Genomic DNA, 20,169 nt, shown 5'->3' with positions numbered 1-20,169 from the left:
CCTCTAGGTCATCAGGCTGCTGATTATCCCGCACACCTGTCACCAACGTCTGGCGCACCTGGGCCTCATGACACTCCCCTGGACTCAATCGCCTCCTTAATTATCTTCCCTATATCTGTCACTCCCATTGGTTCTTTCCTAAGGTGTTATTGACTCTGTTTTCATTTTGGTGCGTTGTTTGTGTTTCGTGTTCATTGTCTTTTATTTATTAAAACACTCACTCCCTAAACTTGCTTCCCGACTCTCAGCGCACTCGTTACAGAATAACACCTCACCTAAGCATCAGGGAGTGTTTTTATTTAAATAAAAATGTTTGTGTCAGAGTCATGACGTCGGGTCCGGGAACTGCTACAGGCTCTCATGCCTCAACCAGATCGTCAGGCTTCCCTGCCTCAGCCGGATCGTCCGGCTTTCATGCCTCAAACGATCTGTTTGGTTCCCGCGCACCAGCTGACTCGACAGGTTCTCGAGCATCAGCTTGTCGTGACCGGTCACCTCCTGATCCCCGGGTTCGTCCCCTACGACCGCGTCTTGCGGCGGGAGCCGCGCGTCAGGGAGGGGTTACTGTCACGTATACTCCATCTCCGGCCTCTAGGTCATCAAGCTGCTGATTATCCCCGCACCTGCGCCTCATGACACTCACCTGGACTCCATCACCTCCTTAATTATCTTCCCTATATGACTCTGTTTTCATATCGGTGCGTTGTTTGTGTTACGTGTTCATGGTTTCATTTTTTAAAATTAAAACACTCACTCCCTTAACTTGCTGCCCGACTCAACTCACTCGTTACACCTGATGTCACTGCATAACTATAAAGCACCACTCCACACTTAATTCTAAATGCCTCCTGCTTGCAAAAAGAATAAAAAAATGGATTGTCCAGACTTTCAAGAATACATGAATTGCTTCACCTTGCTTTTCTTGTTGCCTGGCAAGTTTAACAATCCAATTACTTCAGATCTACAGGAGTGCACGTATGACCATGGTGATAAGTTGGCACATGAGAATTATTCAAATGTGGGAAATATTAGTCAATTATTACCCATTTAGGAAAATTGAGTGTTCATAAATTGGCAATGTAAACACTTCAACATTTCTATTGAACACTGTATTCAATGGATGCTCACCCTAGCAGACCATTGTTACCATTGTTACCATTGTTACATACTGTTAGAAAAAGGGCCACACACTAAACTTTAAAAGACCATATGCATTTTCTAACACAAACAAAAATAAGCCCCAGAGTATATTCCTGCTCTGAAAAGCCTTGAGAAAACTAAAGAAAAATACCCCAACGGTTTCTCAATTAAAATGACAGACACCACATTAACACCAACAAAAGCAGTAGTTGCCCTTATGAGATGAGGCATTCTCAAACAGACACTGACCAGTTAGGAGTGAGCTATTGTCATACTACAGTAAAGCACATTAAAATGGATACCATACACATGAAAGCTGAAAAAGAAAGACATTGCACACAAAAAAACTTTTTTTATAGAATTGTAACTCTGTGATTCTTTGAGCACTGTGGACAATGACTAGAGACCAAATGTCCACTTTAATAATGGAACACGAGTCACTTTAATAATGTATACATACTACTTTACTCATCTACTGTATTTTTAATCAATACCACTCCGACATTGCTCGCCCTAATATGTATATTTTTCTTAATTCCATTATTTTACTTTTAGATGTGCGTATTGTTGTGAATTGTTAGATATTACTGCACTGTTGGAGCTAGGAACACAAGCATTTCACTACACCCGCAATAACATCTTCTAAATGTGTGTGTGACCAATAAAATTTGATTTAGAAGTTAGGTTCGGGTTTGATAATAAAAAATAATCACGGTTTTCAGATTGAACATTTTTTTTAAAACATGAAATACATTATGAAATAATGACATTACAATGATTTTAGAGCTTTTAATTGCAATTCCAAAGCCAAAAATGTTGAACATTCCATTGCTAAAACACATACCATTGTCTCGGTCAGGTACACATTGGGTAGACGTCAATAGAAAAAGTAGGAAGTGACTATTTCAATTGTGTATATTACTTTGTTTTTATTTGATGACCATTTTTTTATTCCTTAAAGTAATCATCTCTGTCCAGGCAATAGCAGCCAGCCAGCCCACCTAACATTTTGTGCTCTCCATTATTTTTATTTTTTTCCCCCCACCAGGTAGGCAAGTTGAGAACAAGTTCTCATTTACAATTGCGACCTGGCCAAGATACTGCTTTGCTTTTCGACACAAACAACAACAGAGTTACACATGGAGTAAAACAAACATACAGTCAATAATACAGTAGAAAAATAAGTCTATATACAATGTGAGCAAATGATGTGAGATAAGGGGGGGGGGGGGGGGGGGGGTAAAGGCAACAAAAAGGCCATGGTGGCAAAGTAAATACAATATAGAAAGTAAAACACTGGAATGGTAGATTTGCAGTGGAAGAATGTGCAAAGTAGAGATAGAAATAATGGGGTGCAAAGGCGCAAAATAAATAAATAAATACAGTAGGGGAAGCGGTAGTTGTTTGGGCTAAATTATAGATGGGCTATGTACATGTGCAGTAATCTGTGAGCTGCTCTGACAGCTGGTGCTTAAAGCTAGTGAGGGAGATAAGTGTTTCCAGTATCAGAGATTTTTGTAGTTCGTTCCAGTCATTGGCAGCAGAGAACTGGAAGGAGAGGCAACCAAAGGAATAATTGTTTTTTGGGGTGACCAGAGAGATATACCTGCTGGAGCGCGTGCTACAGGTGGGTGCTGCTATGGTGAACAACAAGCTGAGATAAGGGGGGACTTTACCTAGCAGGGTCTTGTTGATGACCTGGAGCCAGTGGGTTTGGCGACGAGTATGAAGTGTGGGCCAGCCAACGAGAGTATACAGGTCGCAGTGGTGGGTAGTATATGGGTCTTTGGTGACAAAATGGATGGCACTGTGATAGACTGCATCCGATTTATTGAGTAGGGTATTGGAGGCTATTTTGTAAATGACATCGCTGATGTCGAGGATCGATAGGATGGTCAGTTTTACGAGGGTATGTTTGGCAGCATGAGTGAAGGATACTTTGTTGTGAAATAGGAAGACAATTCTAGATTTAACTTTGGATTGGAGATGTTTGATGTGAGTCTGGAAGGAGAGTTTACAGTCTAACCAGACACCTAGGTATTTGTAGTTGTCCACATATTCTAAGTCAGAACCGTCCAGAGTAGTGATGTTGGATGGGCGGGCAGGTGCGGGCAGCGATCAGTTGAAGAGCATGCATTTAGTTTTACTTTAAGAGCAATTGGAGGCCACGGAAGGAGAGTTGTATGGCATTGAAGCTCCTCTGGAGGTTAGTTAACACAGTGTCCAAAAAAGAGCCAGAAGTATACAGAATGATGTTGTCTGCGTAGAGGTGGATCAGAGACTCACCAGCAGCAAGAGCGACATCATTGATGTCTACAGAGAGGAGAGTCGGCCCAAGAATTGAACCCTGCGGCACCCCCATAGAGACTGCCAGAGGCCCATACTGTACTGTTTTGAGTCATCCCATTTAGCTAGCCTGCCTAAGTATGCTGCAGAGCTGTCTGACAAAATCATTTTACTAAATCTCAAAGTAGATAAGGCATACTTGTTTTTGGAATGATCTTGGTGAGAGCGAAACCTCTCGCTTCGCCTTATCCTCTGATCCGTCTCTGTCTGAGCTGGAAAATTCCAAAGGATTATGGACATTGTAGTTAATTACCAAGTTTCTGCACTGAACTAGGTTGAATATTTGCTCAATGAAAACTACAACTCCCATCAGCCCAGCATCCCACATAGTTCTTGACTTGATTTCTCTTGTGAATTATTTGATTTCTCTCTAGATAAAAAAGGGCACAGGGCATTGGCTCACAAAAAAACCCTGAACTAAATGGAATTCAAGCAATTGATCTGACGTCTGTCAATTCGTTGTTTAATAACTGATAAAAAAAACTAAATGTCAGTTAATCGCTCAGCACTGGAAAGTTATTTTCGTAAAATATTTTATATAGCCTACTATTTGAAACTGTTTCCAAATACATACCACTAAGACCAAACAGATGTTTTTGTTGTACTGTATGTGTGTTTCTAGTTTTGTTTAATGTTGTGTTAGTGTATGTAAGTTGTTTGGTCTGAAACGTTGTTCCCCATGCAGCTATTGGACCAGGTCTCTCTTGGAAAAGAGATGTTATCTCAATGAGAAAAACCTGTATAAATAAAAGGTATAAAAAAAGAAAAAGAAAAAAAATTGACCTGGGTTCAAATGCACTGGTATTTTAAATATTTGTATTTTCAAATGCATGCTAATACTTTCAAAGTGTATTTCTAAATACAGTATATTCCAATACCTCTATTTTCAAATAAAAAATATTTTAAAAACACTTCCTATGAAATGCATGTGAAAGCTATTGAAAGAGTATTTGAACCCAGGTCTGGAGCACGCCACGTTCCCAGTTCTCCAAAAGAACTGACGGGGGTCAAGGAGTCCAACTGACCTTTGACCTGGGAGCAGTCAGAGATCTGGTCTTCTTGGTGCGATTAACATCAGGCCAGTCTTCAGCATCCCTCCCCTGGGCATCACCACCAGATCCATTGGTCTCAGCAGCACTGGTGAACACACAAACACATCCTGATTTGTTGTGCTTGCTGAAGGCAAAGCACGATTCTAGATTTCTTATATACTTCTTATTACAATTATTCCACTCGCTCTAGCACTTAAACCACTTGAGCTATTTAACACTAAATCAACTTAAAAAATGTGCAGACTGACCGTATTCAGGTTGCTTGAGAAAATGTTTGAAAAGTATTTATACTTTCCGTACTTCAACCATATTTGCATAAAACTAAATGCAAGTCATGACTTGAATGGTAAAAAAATTATGTAAATAAATGAATCCTCTTCCACCATTTAAGGCATGCTATCAACACTATCCAACGTTGGGGTGTTTAGAATGCTTGTCAAAGACGGATATTATAACAAATTAAAATATGCAATATTTACATCAGTCAATGGCGACCTTGAGAGGTAGATATTCACACTGCTTTCTAATCATTCCAGCTAGAAACTCTAGTCTAAACCCAACTGCAGGATGATGGAAACACTTCATATATTCTTTCATTCCTCCATCCTTTAATCAGTTAAAAATGGGCAGACATTTTCATATTAGAGCAAACGCAACAGCACTGTAACCGTATAAGCTAGAAACACAAAACAAAATGTTTAAATTGTGCAGACCGTTCCAACTTAGAATGCTTGAGAAAATGTTTTGGATAGCATCTATACTTTTTGTACTACAACCATATTTTTAAAATGAGCCACCATTTCCATGCATTTCAATGACAATAAAAGGGCCATAGACTTGCATTGGGGGATCATTTGACCGTGCTACTCCTCTTGAAGCGCTTAGGTGATCAACTCTAAACCGATGCCGAAATGTGCACACTGACTCAACATATATTGCTTGCATAGAGCCTTTCGGTACCATTTATACTTTTAGAACTAGAACCATTTTAAATGAGCATAAATTAACATGGGTTTGAATGAGAACCAAAGGACTACAGTGGTAAAAAAAATTAAAAAAAAGAACAAATCTAAAAATGTTCTGACTTAAAAACCTATCCTGACTTCAAATTTCTAAAACTTTTCATTTACACACAACTTCATGGATTCAATGCCAATCATATGAACACTTCCATTTCAAATGCTACTTCTTTTAAACCATTTCAGCAACACACATTAAAACTACTAACAGATTCTAAATATTATTAACAATTCAAATTTGCATAAATGAGCCCACTAACAGTAATTATCAGTCTTGATTCGTTCAAGCTAGAGACACCAAGCCAACTTTCACATGTTCAGGCGATCCTATCAACAAACCAACCCACCCATATACCTACTTTTCAAACTATAACCAGTCACTACCACTACTTATTTCAAAACCATACATACTTTAAATCAAGCTAGCAAGCACATCACAATTCTTTCAGGAAATGTACTTCTCTACTTATTATTTGTTTTTTATGCGTTGCCGAAAGTACCAAGGGTAGCATGTTTCTAGGTCTGTTTGTGCTGTCTTGCCAGAAACATATCTAGGACCAGGCTATACCAAAGCCACTTCTCTGTATGAAAGAGGAGTGAGTAAATAAACCTGACATGTTTTTAATCAGCAGCATAGTTCTGGCTCATAAACTGGAAGTACAGTTGGAGAGCATCGTTCATATCCACTAGAGCACTTGAGGACATGGTTACATACTTTTGAGAAAATAGAGTCTACACATTCCAACTGAAGTATACGTCAATGCACAAACTAAACATTTTAATGCTGTACATAAATCAATTCATCCGACAAGTAGAGAATGCAGAATATTTCCAATGCACAGCAGGCTTAACAGCACTGCAGGTTCTCCTTGGAAAAGCTGCATGTAAAAATAACTTTTGCACAGGCAGAGGATCTCAACAAGGGTGTCCCTGCAGTTCTGCATTGTCTTTGAAACCGTGCATGGTGAATGATTGGGATCATAAGGTTGACGTGATAACCTTGTTATCGTGCGATTGTAGGATCCAACCAAAATCTAAACCCTGACAATCGCTATAAAGTGGAGTTGGAGTTTGTACAGAAAGGTTTCAGAAGTTTGAATACACCGATACAAAATCAAATACACCGAAGTCGGACAAAATGTCCCTTTAGCATGCAAAAAGAAAAATCGACACAGTACTGCACAATCTCTCTGAATCGGGTTTCATTTTTTTTCTCGTTTCTACTGACATAATTATTACAGTGAATGACAAATGGCCCCTTCCTCAATAACGCTGCCAGTGGGTCCAGTGTGTGGCTGTAAACAGAGTGGCTTCCTCCATAAGCAGCTGTCATCACAGCAGAGCTCTCCAAAGAAGGAGCGCCACAAAAGCCTCTTTCAACACAGCTAGAATGTCTTTACATTGCTGAATGAAAAAGGGTCGAGGTAAGCTGCAAGCAAATGAAGCTACAGAAAAACGTATCTCTCTCTTTGTTACAATAGACGGACATCGACAATGTCACGACGAAGCATTGCATGTGAAGGGAGTGAGGTTGAATGATTGTGAGGTGGATGATCCAATGGAATGGTCAAATTCCATATTTTTACCTCAGGGGAAGAGCATCACTCCCTAAAAATACAGCATAAGTTTGCTGTTTAGGAGAGACTGTCAGGTGCTATTAAAAAAAGAGAATCAGACCGGTCCAGTGGCTTCTACACACACAAACAAACCCCAGCAACTCACTTCCGGGTTTCTACTCTGTCATCTAAAGTGCTCGGCCTGTCAATCATTCTGTCCATCCATCATCACACAGAGAAGACAAACATGGTGTCCCTCTAGCCCAGAGGGAGGAGTGCTGATGCATTGTGAACGGGTCACGTCCTCTTCCGTGATCCTTCACTAGCGACATGTGTACACACGGACAGAAGCACAACATCTTGCTTGTGTCAGGCTTCAAAGACTTCATAGAAAAAGGCTCATAGACTTACGCAGCTTCTTATCTAAGACATGATTTGGATGCAGTTCAACCGGGCATTCCTAAAGAGCAGGTGACAGGTGCCTCCTTCAGATTCACAAGCAGAAATATATAGAGGGAGGGAGATGGAAAGTGAGGAGCGCCTCAGTGCAACTAGGGTGCTTTAACAGAGCCGGATTTGCATAGAGATGTTGGTTGTCATTCACAGCTAGCCAAGCCACCTGGTTTTTCCTATTCAAATGATTTAATATACTGTAAGGCTCACTTTAGGGACTTCGTCAGAAGTTCATTTTGAGATTGTCAAAATGCTGCGCGAATGGTGAGTTATGCCAAGTGGAAATGTTAATACAATCACACGCCATATAGTGCATTCGGAAAGTATTCAGACCCCTTTGATTTTTCCAAATTGTGTTATGTTACAGCCTTATTCTAACATTGATGAAATACATCAATCTACACACAATACCTCAAAATGACAAAAGAAAAACAGTTTAGACATGTTTGCAGATTGATTAAAAATTAAAAACAGAAATACCCGACTTACATAAATATTCAGACCCTTTGCTATGAGACTCAAAATTGAGCGCAGGTGCATCCTGTTTCCATTGATCATCCTCGAGATGTTTCTACAACTTGATTGGGCATTAATTTATTGGACATGACTTGGAAAGGATCACACCTGTCCACAGTTGACAGTGCATGTTAGAGAGAAAAAACAAACAATCCATGAGCTCGAAGGAATTGTTCATAGAGCTCCGAGACAGGATTATGTAGAGGCACAGATCTGGGGAAGGGTAACAAAAAAATTACTGCAGCATTGAAGGTCCCCAAGAACACTGTGGCCTCCATAATTGTTAAAGAAAGTTTGGTACCTCCAAGACACTTTCATGAAAAAAAAAAAAGACTTTTCACTTCGTCACAATTTTATCCATTTTAGAATAAGGTTGTACTGTAAAACAAAATGTGGGAAAAGTCAAAGGGTCTGAATACTTTCCGAATGCACCGTATATTGCCTAATTAAGGTTGACAACTGAAACTAGTACTAGGGGGGAGATTGGTATTGACCCACATGTGCAAGCATGCATGTATATTATGGAGTGCTGTTAGAGTCTAGAGAGTTTTAACCAGAGCCTGAGGGATGAAGCATACCTGTGTAGCTCCTAGTTATTGTGTACAGTATGTGAGAGACCTGGGCCACACCTTGGTAAAGGTGCTGTAGACCTTATTGCACAACATTTGAGTTGTTTTTCAATAAATAGTGTTATAAAACACGCACATTTTATAGAGTAAACTACTATTGACAATAGGCTAAACATAAACAATAGAATGTAACGCAACATGCAGAGATGGGAGAAGGTAAGACGCTGTTATTGTGACGCGTTGTTGTTTTCACTATTGATTTAGCTATGAAGCTAAATCATTGCTAAAGGAAGAGGGGAGTGTAGAGGAAGTCGCATGTGGAGAAAACTGTACGCTGAAGTAGGATGACCGTTCTCATATTGGGTTTCAGTTGATGCTTTCATGTATCATGAAACCAACAGAGCAAAAAATATATACTGTGTAATGTATGGAGGGGACACCTGTGCTGAGTAATAACGCTCAACAATCCAGGCCCAAACTCACATCTAAGAGAGAGGAATCATATCGCACTGAATTTGTAATCTGGCAGATATTAGAATAATAATTGAAGATAAGATTAAATTGTTTTTGAATGTCTCGATATGACAGCACATTCTTAATATGCAGACAATTTATTTTCTAAAAACGGTAAATGTTTCAAATAAACTTCACTAGCTACATATTTGTCAGATACATCATTCACTTCACTTCAACTGAATGCCACTATAATTTTACTAAGACGATGCCAACAGTGACATCAAGCATAGATGCCCCCGGCAACAATAACATGTAGAGGAAATGCAGAGGAAAGACACCTGGAATGACAGGTTCCTCTTCGTGTCCCTTCGCTTAGCTAAGACACAAATAAGTCCTTAGACAGTCCTCCTCGGATACAGATACTGTAGCTCAAATTCTGGCTAGAAGAAGGATGGCTGTGAATAAGCTACGCTAATGCACAAGGACTGAACGGAGTGGGACGCGTCTCGAGTTGTGTCAAGGCCGATTTGATCTTTAAAAATTGGCACAAAGGGTTATGCTGGGGCCAGGTTGCCTCGTCACACAACGCTCTGAGCACCACGCGATAAATTCAGTTCACACTCCACACTCCCATGAAGTACTCCATATGTGGAAGTATTTTAACCTGTTTGGTTTTGGCAATGCTGACTGGGTATCGTAAAGGTCTTTCATGTAGTTCTATGAGTCGGATTCTCATGCCAAACCACACTGACATACGGGATAAATGTCCGTTTTATTTATGTATTTTTTTTACAACGATTATCTACCATTGAAGAGATTCAGACAGTGAGTTTACATTTTCATGGAGACGTGTACTTAAACCTTTTCCTTCACCACTCCCTATTGAAGAAATAAAGGTGATTTAACTAGAATGCCCTATATATAGGGTGTCCAATCAAAAACTAAAATAATGTTAATTGTGACGATAATCCTCTAAGAAAACCAATGGTCCAATGGCCAGAATTAGGGTGAATAAATCAAAGGCAAGAGAAAAAAAAACGTGGTCAAAAAAATAAATAATAATAAATCGGGAAAATTGCATCACGTCAGCAAATAATCCCTTGTTTCAAATAAAACGCTGGGTCTAAATGAATTGTTTACTAGGTTTAATGCTTGATTTGTTAAGTTAAATTAATTTGGTAATGACTCGAAAGTATTATGGGAACAATTATTATTTATTTTTTTCCAGTAAGAAAATGCTAGCCATTGGCTGCTAACAGCGGAGAACTGCTAGCTAACCAGCAACCACAAAAACATCCAACAACTTCGGGATTACAGACCCCTAATAATCGTCCGATCGCCATCTAGTGGCAAAAGTAAGAACCGCCGAAAAAGCACAGGTCTCCAAAGTGCCACGGTGATCTAAGGTACTGCATCTCAGTGCAAGATGCTTCACTACACTCCCTGGTTCGAAACCAGGCTGAATCCCAGCGTCATCTGGGTTTGGAGTCATTGTAAATAAGGATTTGTTCCTAACTCACTTGCCTTGTTAAAATGATATATATATATAGTTTTTTTTTGTTAAAGGAGAATAATTATTCTGTCAATGATTTTTTGTTAAAAAATGTATTATGGCATACTATGACAAAATAATCGTGACAGTGTGTAAATGATAACACTGTGAAGGAAATTAAGAAATGTATTAAAATGCTGGAAGTGAATGCTGGAATTAAATTATTAACTATGCAAATGAGCAAAAGCTGTGTGCATTAAGGAATTAAGACACCTGGCTCAATTAGATGCCTTGGGCAGATACAACCATGAATAAGTGCATGTTGTGTTCAGTGATTTAAATGGTAATCATATTTGTCTTGGTAAATTGTATTTTATAACTTCAGGAAGTTACATATCACCAAAGCACATTTTCACCCACACTGGGCAGGATGGGTGGACACCCTACCCTATACCAAATAGTCACAAACATGCCAACTACCCTTGATAGCCTGGAATAAGTGAACACCAAAACAAAACATTGAATAAACCTCTAACTCGTGTTTTACTGGTTAGAACCTCCTGCCTTTGAATGAAATATTATATGAAAAGGAGAAGTTTACTCTTGCTGTTGATCCAGGCCTTGAGGTGTATAGTTGGCACGCTTCAATTAAGGCGAACTGGTGTATTGGAGCCTATAAAATCAGATGTCAACAGCTGCTTTCCAAAAGGACAAACCACATGATTGTTATGTCATGTGCTATGCTACTCATTCACCGGTGTGCTCATGTTCAACCAGGAAATTAGGGTCAAAGTATCTGCTGCTCATTCATACGTGCATACTCTAGTATACCTTGACTGTCAAGGAATTTCATCACCATATGGTATACCTAAATAAAGCCATTGAGAATGTTGTAGGATTGACAGAAACATAGATATTGAATGTTCGGGCTACCCTCAGACGAGCATACAATGTGCATAGTTTGAAGCGGTGGCTCTTGCATCCTGTCTAGCGTGTAACGCCCTGCAGTGCGTGTATGGTTTCAATCAGATTCTCGATGCATGCTTAATACAGGTTGCTACTTCCATCCAGTGTGGTGTAGATCATCTTGTTGTTTTTGCAACGGTATCTTCTGAATCAGAGAGCCTATTTGTTAGACTAGCTTAACTGTTCCCACTGTTAAGAGATGATGCATGCACAAATAGAACAAAAGTGTGTGAATTCATTTCAAGTCCCGCACAACATAAATAAAGTGCGCTGTTCAAAGTCCGTGGACTACAGTAGAACATTCTAATGGTATCACGACCATCAGTTCAAATAGAAAACTAAGACACATTGTTGCAACAAGTAGACTGGAACTTTTCCAGTATTTGGCATATAGCTGCCTACCTGAAGTCCACTTGCTTCTCTTCAGCTTTGCCGTGTTTCGTATTTTTCTTGAATTTGAAGAGTTGGAACTTTTTTCCTCCACGTTCATCTTTCTCCTTCTTCACGGTCAATTTGGCTTCGCTTTTAGAAAACAAGCTTTTGAATGCCTTATTGGAACTACTCTTTTTCGCCATCTTTACGTCTATTCCAAACATAAATGGCAAGTCACCAAAATCAAAGTTTCACTTGTCACGAATCTTGACCTGAAAAACACTGCAAGGTCCTCAGAACCTGCAGACATCAACCGGAGAGCTGATCCTCGCCCTTCACTTTCTCTCCGGCATGCGCAGTCGCACACAGGTGAGTGACACGCCCTAGAGTAGCTTTGGGACACAACATCAGGAGTCTGTGCATTGATTGGACACTCTGATTTGTGCATCGTTATGGTGGGTATTCACAGAAAATAACCCTACCACAATATAGCCGGCTTCACCAAAAAACAAAACGTTTCCAGTCAACGAAGGTATATGTACTGTAATTCTCAAACAATCACGTCAAAGGGCTCTTTTACTAGGCTACCCGCGCACGTTCTTCCACTGGCAACATATTTCCAGCCTCCAAACAGTGGTGAATGTGAAGAGACATCCTGTTACACAAAACGCCTAATGACATTGGTGATTATTTATTAGGCCAGAATGTAGGCCTTTACATCCGCGCGCGTCTCGGCCAACCATCTCTGCCTTGGCAACGTTTCAGTTATTTTATCGAACCACATCAGATTTTGGAGTTCAGGCTATGCCACCCGTTTTCAAATCCATTCGCTCATTTTCATTATCATTGCCGCTGTCATACGGTAGGGATAAAAAGTGGTGTAATATCCTACAGTTTTTACCTTTATTTAATTATTGTGGGGTTCATGTTTTACCTGTATGGTTTACCCCCACTTTATTTTGCTGGGAAGCTGTACAGGACCTTACCTCCTTACTTTCAACCCTGCTCACTATGAAATAAACGTCTGTAACTCAGTACAATTGTTGCGTTTTTACACATTTTTATGACTAGGCCCACATAGAATCCCCGTTAATTCAATACTATGTGTAATTATATGATTAGGCCCAGAACTCAAACCAATACACAGACTCCCGATTTTGTGTCGCAAAGCTCACACTTGCGATGAGTTAGCCGAGCATCTTAATTAAGGAAATCCACATGCATGCAGATGCACACGTCGCTAAAATAGACAAACGACTGATAGCCAGATTTTCGGACAAATATAACATGCTTTTTGGCTAGATAGCCTAATCTCATATCCGTGCGTTGGAGACAACTGACAGCTAAAAATATATTATTTAAACTCCGACTGGGAAAAATCTGGGGATCCCGCTGCATTCAAGACAACTGGGAACTCGGTTATCTCCGACCTCTGACTTCAGCACGCTCAAGAAAAGTGGGAACTGGGAAATAAACTAGCTCTGACTGGGAAAATCGGTTTGAAAGGTCATCCAAGTCGGAAACTCAAGCATCTTTCTAGCTTCCGAGTGGTGCAGCGGTCTCAGGTAATACATCTCAGTCCTAGAGGCATGACTACAGACCTAGGTTCGATCCCAGGCTGTGATTGGGAGTCCCATAGGGCGGCGCACAATTGGCCTAGCGTCATCCGGGTTAGGGGAGGGTTTGGCGACTTTCCAACCTGAAGGTCACTGATGGTAGTGGGAAGCAGGGGTCCGTTGGCGGTCCGCCTGTTGTTGATACCTGGAGGTGGTCTTGAGAAGAGTGGCCCGGATTCTCTTCCAGGTACTGAAAACATCTGGGAAGATGGTACACTGACCTCTTCCTCTTGCTCTGGGAAGAGCAGGGCTGTACAGATGTGAGAGTGTGTCAGGTTTCACATTCTTGGACCCCGGGCAGTAGGACATAGTGAAATGGAAACAAGTGAATAACAGGGCCCATCTCGCCTGCCTGGAGTTGAGGTGCTGGGTGCTGCGGAAATATTCCAGGTTCTTGTTTATTTTTATTTTTATTTCACCTTTATTTAACCAGGTAGGCAAGTTGAGAACAAGTTCTCATTTACAATTGCGACCTGGCCAAGATAAAGCAAAGCAGTTCGACACAGAGTTACACATGGAGTAAAACAAACATACAGTCAATAATACAGTATAAACAAGTCTATATACGATGTGAGCAAATTAGGTGAGATAAGGGAGGTAAAGGCAAAAAAGGCCATGGTGGCAAAGTAAATACAATATAGCAAGTAAAACACTGGAATGGTAGATTTGCAGTGGAAGAATGTGCAAAGTAGAAATAAAAATAATGGGGTGCAAAGGAGCAAAATAAATACATGAATAAAATAAATGCAGTAGGGAAAGAGGTAGTTGTTTGGGCTAAATTATAGGTGGGCTATGTACAGGTGCAGTAATCTGCGAGCTGCTCTGACAGTTGGTGCTTAAAGCTAGAGAGGGAGATAAGTGTTTCCAGTTTTCAGAGATTTTTGTAGTTCGTTCCAGTCATTGGCAGCAGAGAACTGGAAGGAGAGGCGGCCAAAGAAAGAATTGGTTTTGGGGGTGACTAGAGAGATATACCTGCTGGAGCGTGTGCTACAGGTGGGAGATGCTATGGTGACAAGCGAGCTAAGGGGGGACTTTACCTAGCAGGGTCTTGTAGATGACATGGTCCGCCCACACCAAGAATTTATGTTCTGTCCCTTCTAACCAGTGCCTCCACTCCACCAACGCCATCTTAAATGCAAGTAATTCTCGATTTCCCACGTCACATTTCCTCTCAGCGGGGTTAAGACGATGTGAAAGGAAGGCGCAGGGATGCAGCTACTGGTCCGGGGCAGAATGCTGGAACAGGACAGCCCCCACTCTGACGTCTGAGGCGTCGACCTCCACCATGAACTGACAGTACGGGTCCGGATAGATTAAGATGGGAGCTGTAGTCAATCGCTGCTTGAGGTCTGAGAACGCCAATCAGCTGCCGGAGACCATATGAACGGAACCTTAGGAGAGGTGAGTGCAGAGAGGGGAAAGCAAGTTTGCTGTAACCCCGGATGAAACAGCGGTAGAAATGAGCAAACCCCAGGAAACGTTGCAGCTAAACTCTGGATGTGAGTTGAGGCCAATCCACCACTGCTCACTCCTTGTCAGGGTCCATCAATATTCCCTGCAGTGATGATGTATCCTAGGAAGGAGATGGTGGAGCTATGGAACTCAAATTTTGCCACTTTCACGAAAAGCTGGTTCTCCAGGAGATGCTGGAGGACCTTTCGGACATGGAGGACGTTCTCTTGAGCTAGCAGGGAATAAATGAGCATGTAGTTGAGGTAGACAAACAAAAATTGGTTCAACATGTCACAGAGCACGTCATCGACCATGGCCTGGAACACTGCAGGAGCTTTGGTCAGTCCAAACGGCATCACCAAGTACTCGTAGTACCCGCTAGCCACCACTCGCCTCCTTCCCGTATCTGAACCAGATGGTATGTATTCTGAAGGTCCAAGAAGATGACGGCCCGATGGAGAAGCTCAAAAGCCAAGCTGATGAGTGGTAGCGGGTAACGGTTTTGAACCGTAATGTCATTAAGGCCCCGGTAGTTGATACACGGACACAGGGTCTTGTCTTTCTTCTCCACAAAGAAGAACCCTTTACCGGTGGGGGTGGCAGTTGGACGTATAATCCCTGCAGCGAGGGAGTCCTCAATGTACCCCTCCATCGCTTTGGTCTCCGGACCCGACAGGGAATAATGTCACCCCCCGAGGCGGTGTGGTGCCGGTGAGAAGGTTGATTGCACAGTTGTAGGGCCAATGCGGAGGAAGAGATGTGGTGCGGGCAGAGTTGAAAACCTCCTGTAAGTCCTAGTACTCCGCGGGAACAGCGGAGAGATCCGAGGCTTTACCCAAGCCCGCCAGGAAACGTCCCGGGACAGGTTGCGCCGACTTCAGACTATGTGCATGGCAAAATGGACTCCAACCCATGATGGAACCCGTAACCCAGTTGGTTAGGGGGTTGTGCCTCTAGAGCCATGAAAACACCAAAACCATGGGTACATAGGAGACTCGAGGAGCAGAAACTGCATAGCCTTACTGTGGTTGCCTGACACTCTCAGGTTGATAGGAACCGTATTGTGGGTGACTCTGCCAATAGTTCGCCCATCCAGTGCTCTGACGTCCATTGGGATGGAAAGGGGTTGAGTGGAGAAACCCAGCTCCGACACCAGGATAGTGTCCATAAAGCTCTCGTCGGCCCCAGAGTCAATGAGCACCAGGATGGATTTGGACTGGTCTCCCCACAACAGGGTAGCATAGAGGGGGTTACGAGTAGTGAGAGTTTGGAAACTCCCCATACAACTCAACAGTGTACTCATAACTACTGATGAGCTTGGTCTTTTAATGGGCAGGTAGATAGGAAATGTCCTGGAGCTCCACAATACAGACTGCTATTCAGTCTGCGTAAGCGATCAGCAGGAGACAATATAGCCCTGCCAAGTTGCATGGGCTCCGGAGGAGGCGAGTCGACAGTCCTCAGTGATTTCCGAGGATGACACTGGATTCTCTCGGAAATGAAGACTTTGGGGATTTCCAGGATTCCTCGGAGGCGAGGTGGAATTTGAGTACGAGCGAGGGCGACAGGGATCAGACCCCCTCTCCTTCCTACGTTCCCATAGCCGCCCATCGATCTGGATGGTGAAGGCTGTGAGTGAGTCGAGGTGTATGGGCAGCTCCCAGGCTGCGAGCTCCGATAATCCGTGAAGGAACGTGTCAAACAAGGCTTCCGGATTCCAGACTCTCTCAGTCGCCAACATGTGAAAATCCACTGGAGACTTGACATAGTTGGAGCAGCTTACGAGCAGCCTCTCTCCCGGACAACAGAGAATCTAACACATTCTCCAGACTGAGGCAAACAGTGGACTGTTGCACCCACACCGGCGTAGCCCAGACGAGGGCCCTCCAGGACATCAGAGTTATCAAGTACGCTATCTTCAAGCGGTCCAAGGGGAACGAAGAAGGCTGCAGCTCGAAGATGAGGGAGCACTTTGAAACGCCCGACAGGTTCCAGAATCTCCAGCGTAGCGCTCCGGAGGAGGTAAGCACATGGTCATGGCATTCTGCCAGGGTATGGAGTCCATCCATAAGGCTTTGCAGTAACTCCTCATGTCTTCCAAAGGTGGCTCCTTGAGGCTAAGATGGGAGGGTAAGATTCAGGTGCAGACACAGGTGGCAGATAGTAAGAGTCTCAGAGTTTGTTACAATACAAGGGGCAGGTAATCTATAGGTCAAGGCAGGCAAAGAGTCGTAATCCAAATCAGAATCAGGCAGGTACAGGACGACAGGGTCAGGACAGGCAGAAAGGTCAGAGCTGGGAAGACTAGAAAACGCAAAAACTAGAGCACAGGAAACACGGGAACATGCTGGTAGGACTAGACGGGACAAGACGAACTGGCAACAGACAAACAGAAAATGCAGGTATAAATACACAAGGTAATGGGAAACACCTGGTGGGGGTTGGAGACAATCACAAGACAGATCAGGGTGGAGATGATCATACCTTGGTGCGAAAAGTGCAAATCAATCCCAGAACAACAGCAAAGGACCGATGTTAGAGGAAACATGTACAAAAGTATCTATAGCCACAGTAAAACGAGTCCTATATCAACATAACCTGAAAGTCCACTCAGCAAGGAAGAAGCCACGGCTCCAAAATCGCCATTAAAAAGCCAGACTACGGTTTGCAACTGCACATGGGGACAAAGATCGTACCTTTTGGAAAAATGTCCTCTGGTCTGATGAAACAAAAATAGAACTGTTTGGCCATAATGACCATCGTTATGTTTGGAGGAAAAAGGGGGAGGCTTGCAAGCTGAAGAAAACCATCCCAAGCACGGAAGTGGCAGTATCATGTTGTGGGGGTGCTTTGCTGCAGGAGGGTCTGGTGCACTTCACAAAATAGATGGCATCAAATTATGTAGATATATTGGAGCAGCATCTCAAGACATCAGTTAAAGCTTGGTCGCAAATGAATCTTCCAAATGGACAATGACCCCAAGCATACTTCCTAAGTTGTGGCAAAATGGCTTAAGGACAACAAAGTCAAGGTATTGGAGTGGCCATCACAAAGCCCTGACCTGAATCCTATAGACAATTTGTGGGCAGAACTGAAAAAGTGTGTGTGAGCAAAGAGGCCTACAAACCTGACTCAGATACACCAGCTCTGTCAAGAGGAATGGGCCAAAATTCACCCAACTTATTGTGGGTGTCACGCCTTGGTCTTAGTATTTTGTGTTTTCTTTAATTATTTGTTCAGGCCAGGGTGTGACATGGGTTATTGTGTTGTCGTATTGTTTTTTTTTGTAGGCATTGGGATTGTGGTTGATTAGGGGTGTGTCGAGTGTAGGCTTGGCTGCCTGAGGCGGTTCTCGATCAGAGTCAGGTGCTTCTCGTTGCCTCTGATTGGGAACCGTATTTAGGTAGCCTGAGTTCGCTTTGTTTTTGTGGGTGATTGTTCCTGTCTCTGTGTAGTTTCACCAGATAGGCTGTAATTAGGTTTCACGTTCCGTTTGTTGTTTTTGTATTTATTTAGTTAGTTCATGTATTGTATCGTCATTTTTCTCATTAAAATATCATGATTAACCACCACGCTGCATTTCGGTCCGACTCTCCTTCAACAAACGAAGAACGCCGTTACAGAATCACCCACCACATACGGACCGAGCAGCGTGTTAACAGGCAGCAGCGAAAGGAGGACGTTATGGACAGGAATGGCATGGAGTATACGACGTGGGAAGAAATCAACAGGTGGGCGGCCGACCCAGAGAGAATGCCTGAGCCCGCATGGGATTCGCTAGAGCAGTGCGAAGAAGGCTATAGGCGAATGGAGTTGGAGAAAAGAAAGACACGGCGGCGCAGAGCGAAGCCCGAAAAGCAGCCCCAAAAAAAATGTATTGGGGGGGGGGCTCAGAGGGAGAGTGGCTGAGTCAGGAGATAGACCTGAGCCAACTCTCCCTGTTTATCGTGAAGAGCCAAGGAGGAGACCAGAACCAGAGCCGGTGTTGGAGGTGAGCGAAACAGAGACTGTGAAGGAGTTAATGGGGAAATTGGAGGAGAGAGAAATGAGGGAGTTGCTGTGTTGGTGCTTTTTGCATGGAATTCGCCCGACGGAACGTGTCGGGGATTTGATGGCACCTGGGTTAGCGCTCCATACTCGTCCTGAGGTGCGTGTTAGTCGGCTGGTGAAGTTGGTGCCAGCCTCACGCACCAGGCCTCCTGTGCACATCCCTAGCCTTGCACGTCCTGTGCCAACACTACTCTCAAGATCTCCAGTACGCCTTCACGGTCTAGCCCATCCTGTGCCACCTCCACACTCCAGTCCTCCGGTAGCAGCTTCCCGCACTAAGCTTCCTGTGCGTGTCCTCGATCCAGTACCACCAGTTCCAGCACCACGCATCAGGCCTACAGTGCGCCTCGCCTCTCCTGCGCTGCTGGAGTCTCTCGCCTGTTCAGCGCAGCCAGCGCTTTTCTCCTCTCCTGCGCTGCTGGAGTCTCCCGCCTGTTTAGCGCAGCTAGAGCCTTTCTCCTCTCCTGCGCTGCCGGAGTCTCCCGCCTGTTCAGCGCAGCCAGCGCTTTTCTCCTCTCCTGCGCTGCTGGAGTCTCCCGCCTGTTTAGCGCAGCCAGAGCCTTTCTCCTCTACAGCGCTGCCGGAGTCTCCCGCCTGTTTAGCGCAGCTGGAGCTGCCAGCCTACATGGAGCAGCCAGAGCTGTCAGTCTACATGAAGCAGCCCGAGCTGCCAGTCTGCATGAAGCAGCCAGTCTACATGGAGCAGCTGGAGCTGCCAGCCTGCATGGAGAAGCCAGAGCGGCCAGCCTGCATGGAGCAGCCTGAGCTGCCAGTCTGCAAGGAGCTGCCAGTCTGCAAGGAGCTGTCAGTCTGCATGGAGCAGCCTGAGCTGTCAGTCTGCATGGAGAAGCCAGAGATGTCAGTCTGCATGGAGCAGCCAGAGCTGTCAGTCTACATGGAGCAGCCAGAGCTGTCAGTCTGCATGGAGCAGCCAGAGCTGTCAGTCTACATGAAGCAGCCCGAGCTGCCAGTCTGCAAGGAGCTGCCAGTCTGCAAGGAGCTGCCAGTCTGCAAGGAGCTGCCAGTCTGCAAGGAGCTGTCAGTCTGCAAGGAGCTGCCAGTCTGCAAGGAGCTGCCAGCATGGAGCAGTCAGAGCTGTCAGTCTGCAAGGAGC

At 43.6% G+C, this 20,169-nt stretch overlaps 1 protein-coding gene across 1 annotated transcript in view; it reads right to left on the bottom strand.

The window, feature by feature from the left end:
• Positions 1-12,264, bottom strand: part of LOC109906934 (uncharacterized) — a 70,907-nt gene extending 58,643 nt beyond the window's left edge. Inside the window, exons 1-2 of the mRNA XM_031793758.1 lie at positions 11,968-12,264; positions 4,512-4,623 (exon numbers count right to left, since the gene is read on the bottom strand). Of these exons, the coding sequence (XP_031649618.1) occupies positions 4,512-4,623; positions 11,968-12,161 (306 nt within the window). The 5' untranslated portion in view covers positions 12,162-12,264. The remainder of the gene's footprint in view (positions 1-4,511; positions 4,624-11,967) is intronic.
• Positions 12,265-20,169: the final 7,905 nt, after the last annotated feature.

Source organism: Oncorhynchus kisutch, linkage group LG17 (genome assembly GCF_002021735.2).
Source record: "Oncorhynchus kisutch isolate 150728-3 linkage group LG17, Okis_V2, whole genome shotgun sequence".
Classification (NCBI taxonomy): Eukaryota; Metazoa; Chordata; class Actinopteri; order Salmoniformes; family Salmonidae; genus Oncorhynchus; species Oncorhynchus kisutch.
Note: the sequence above shows the minus strand (reverse complement) of the source record. Positions and strands in the feature narration are given on the sequence as shown.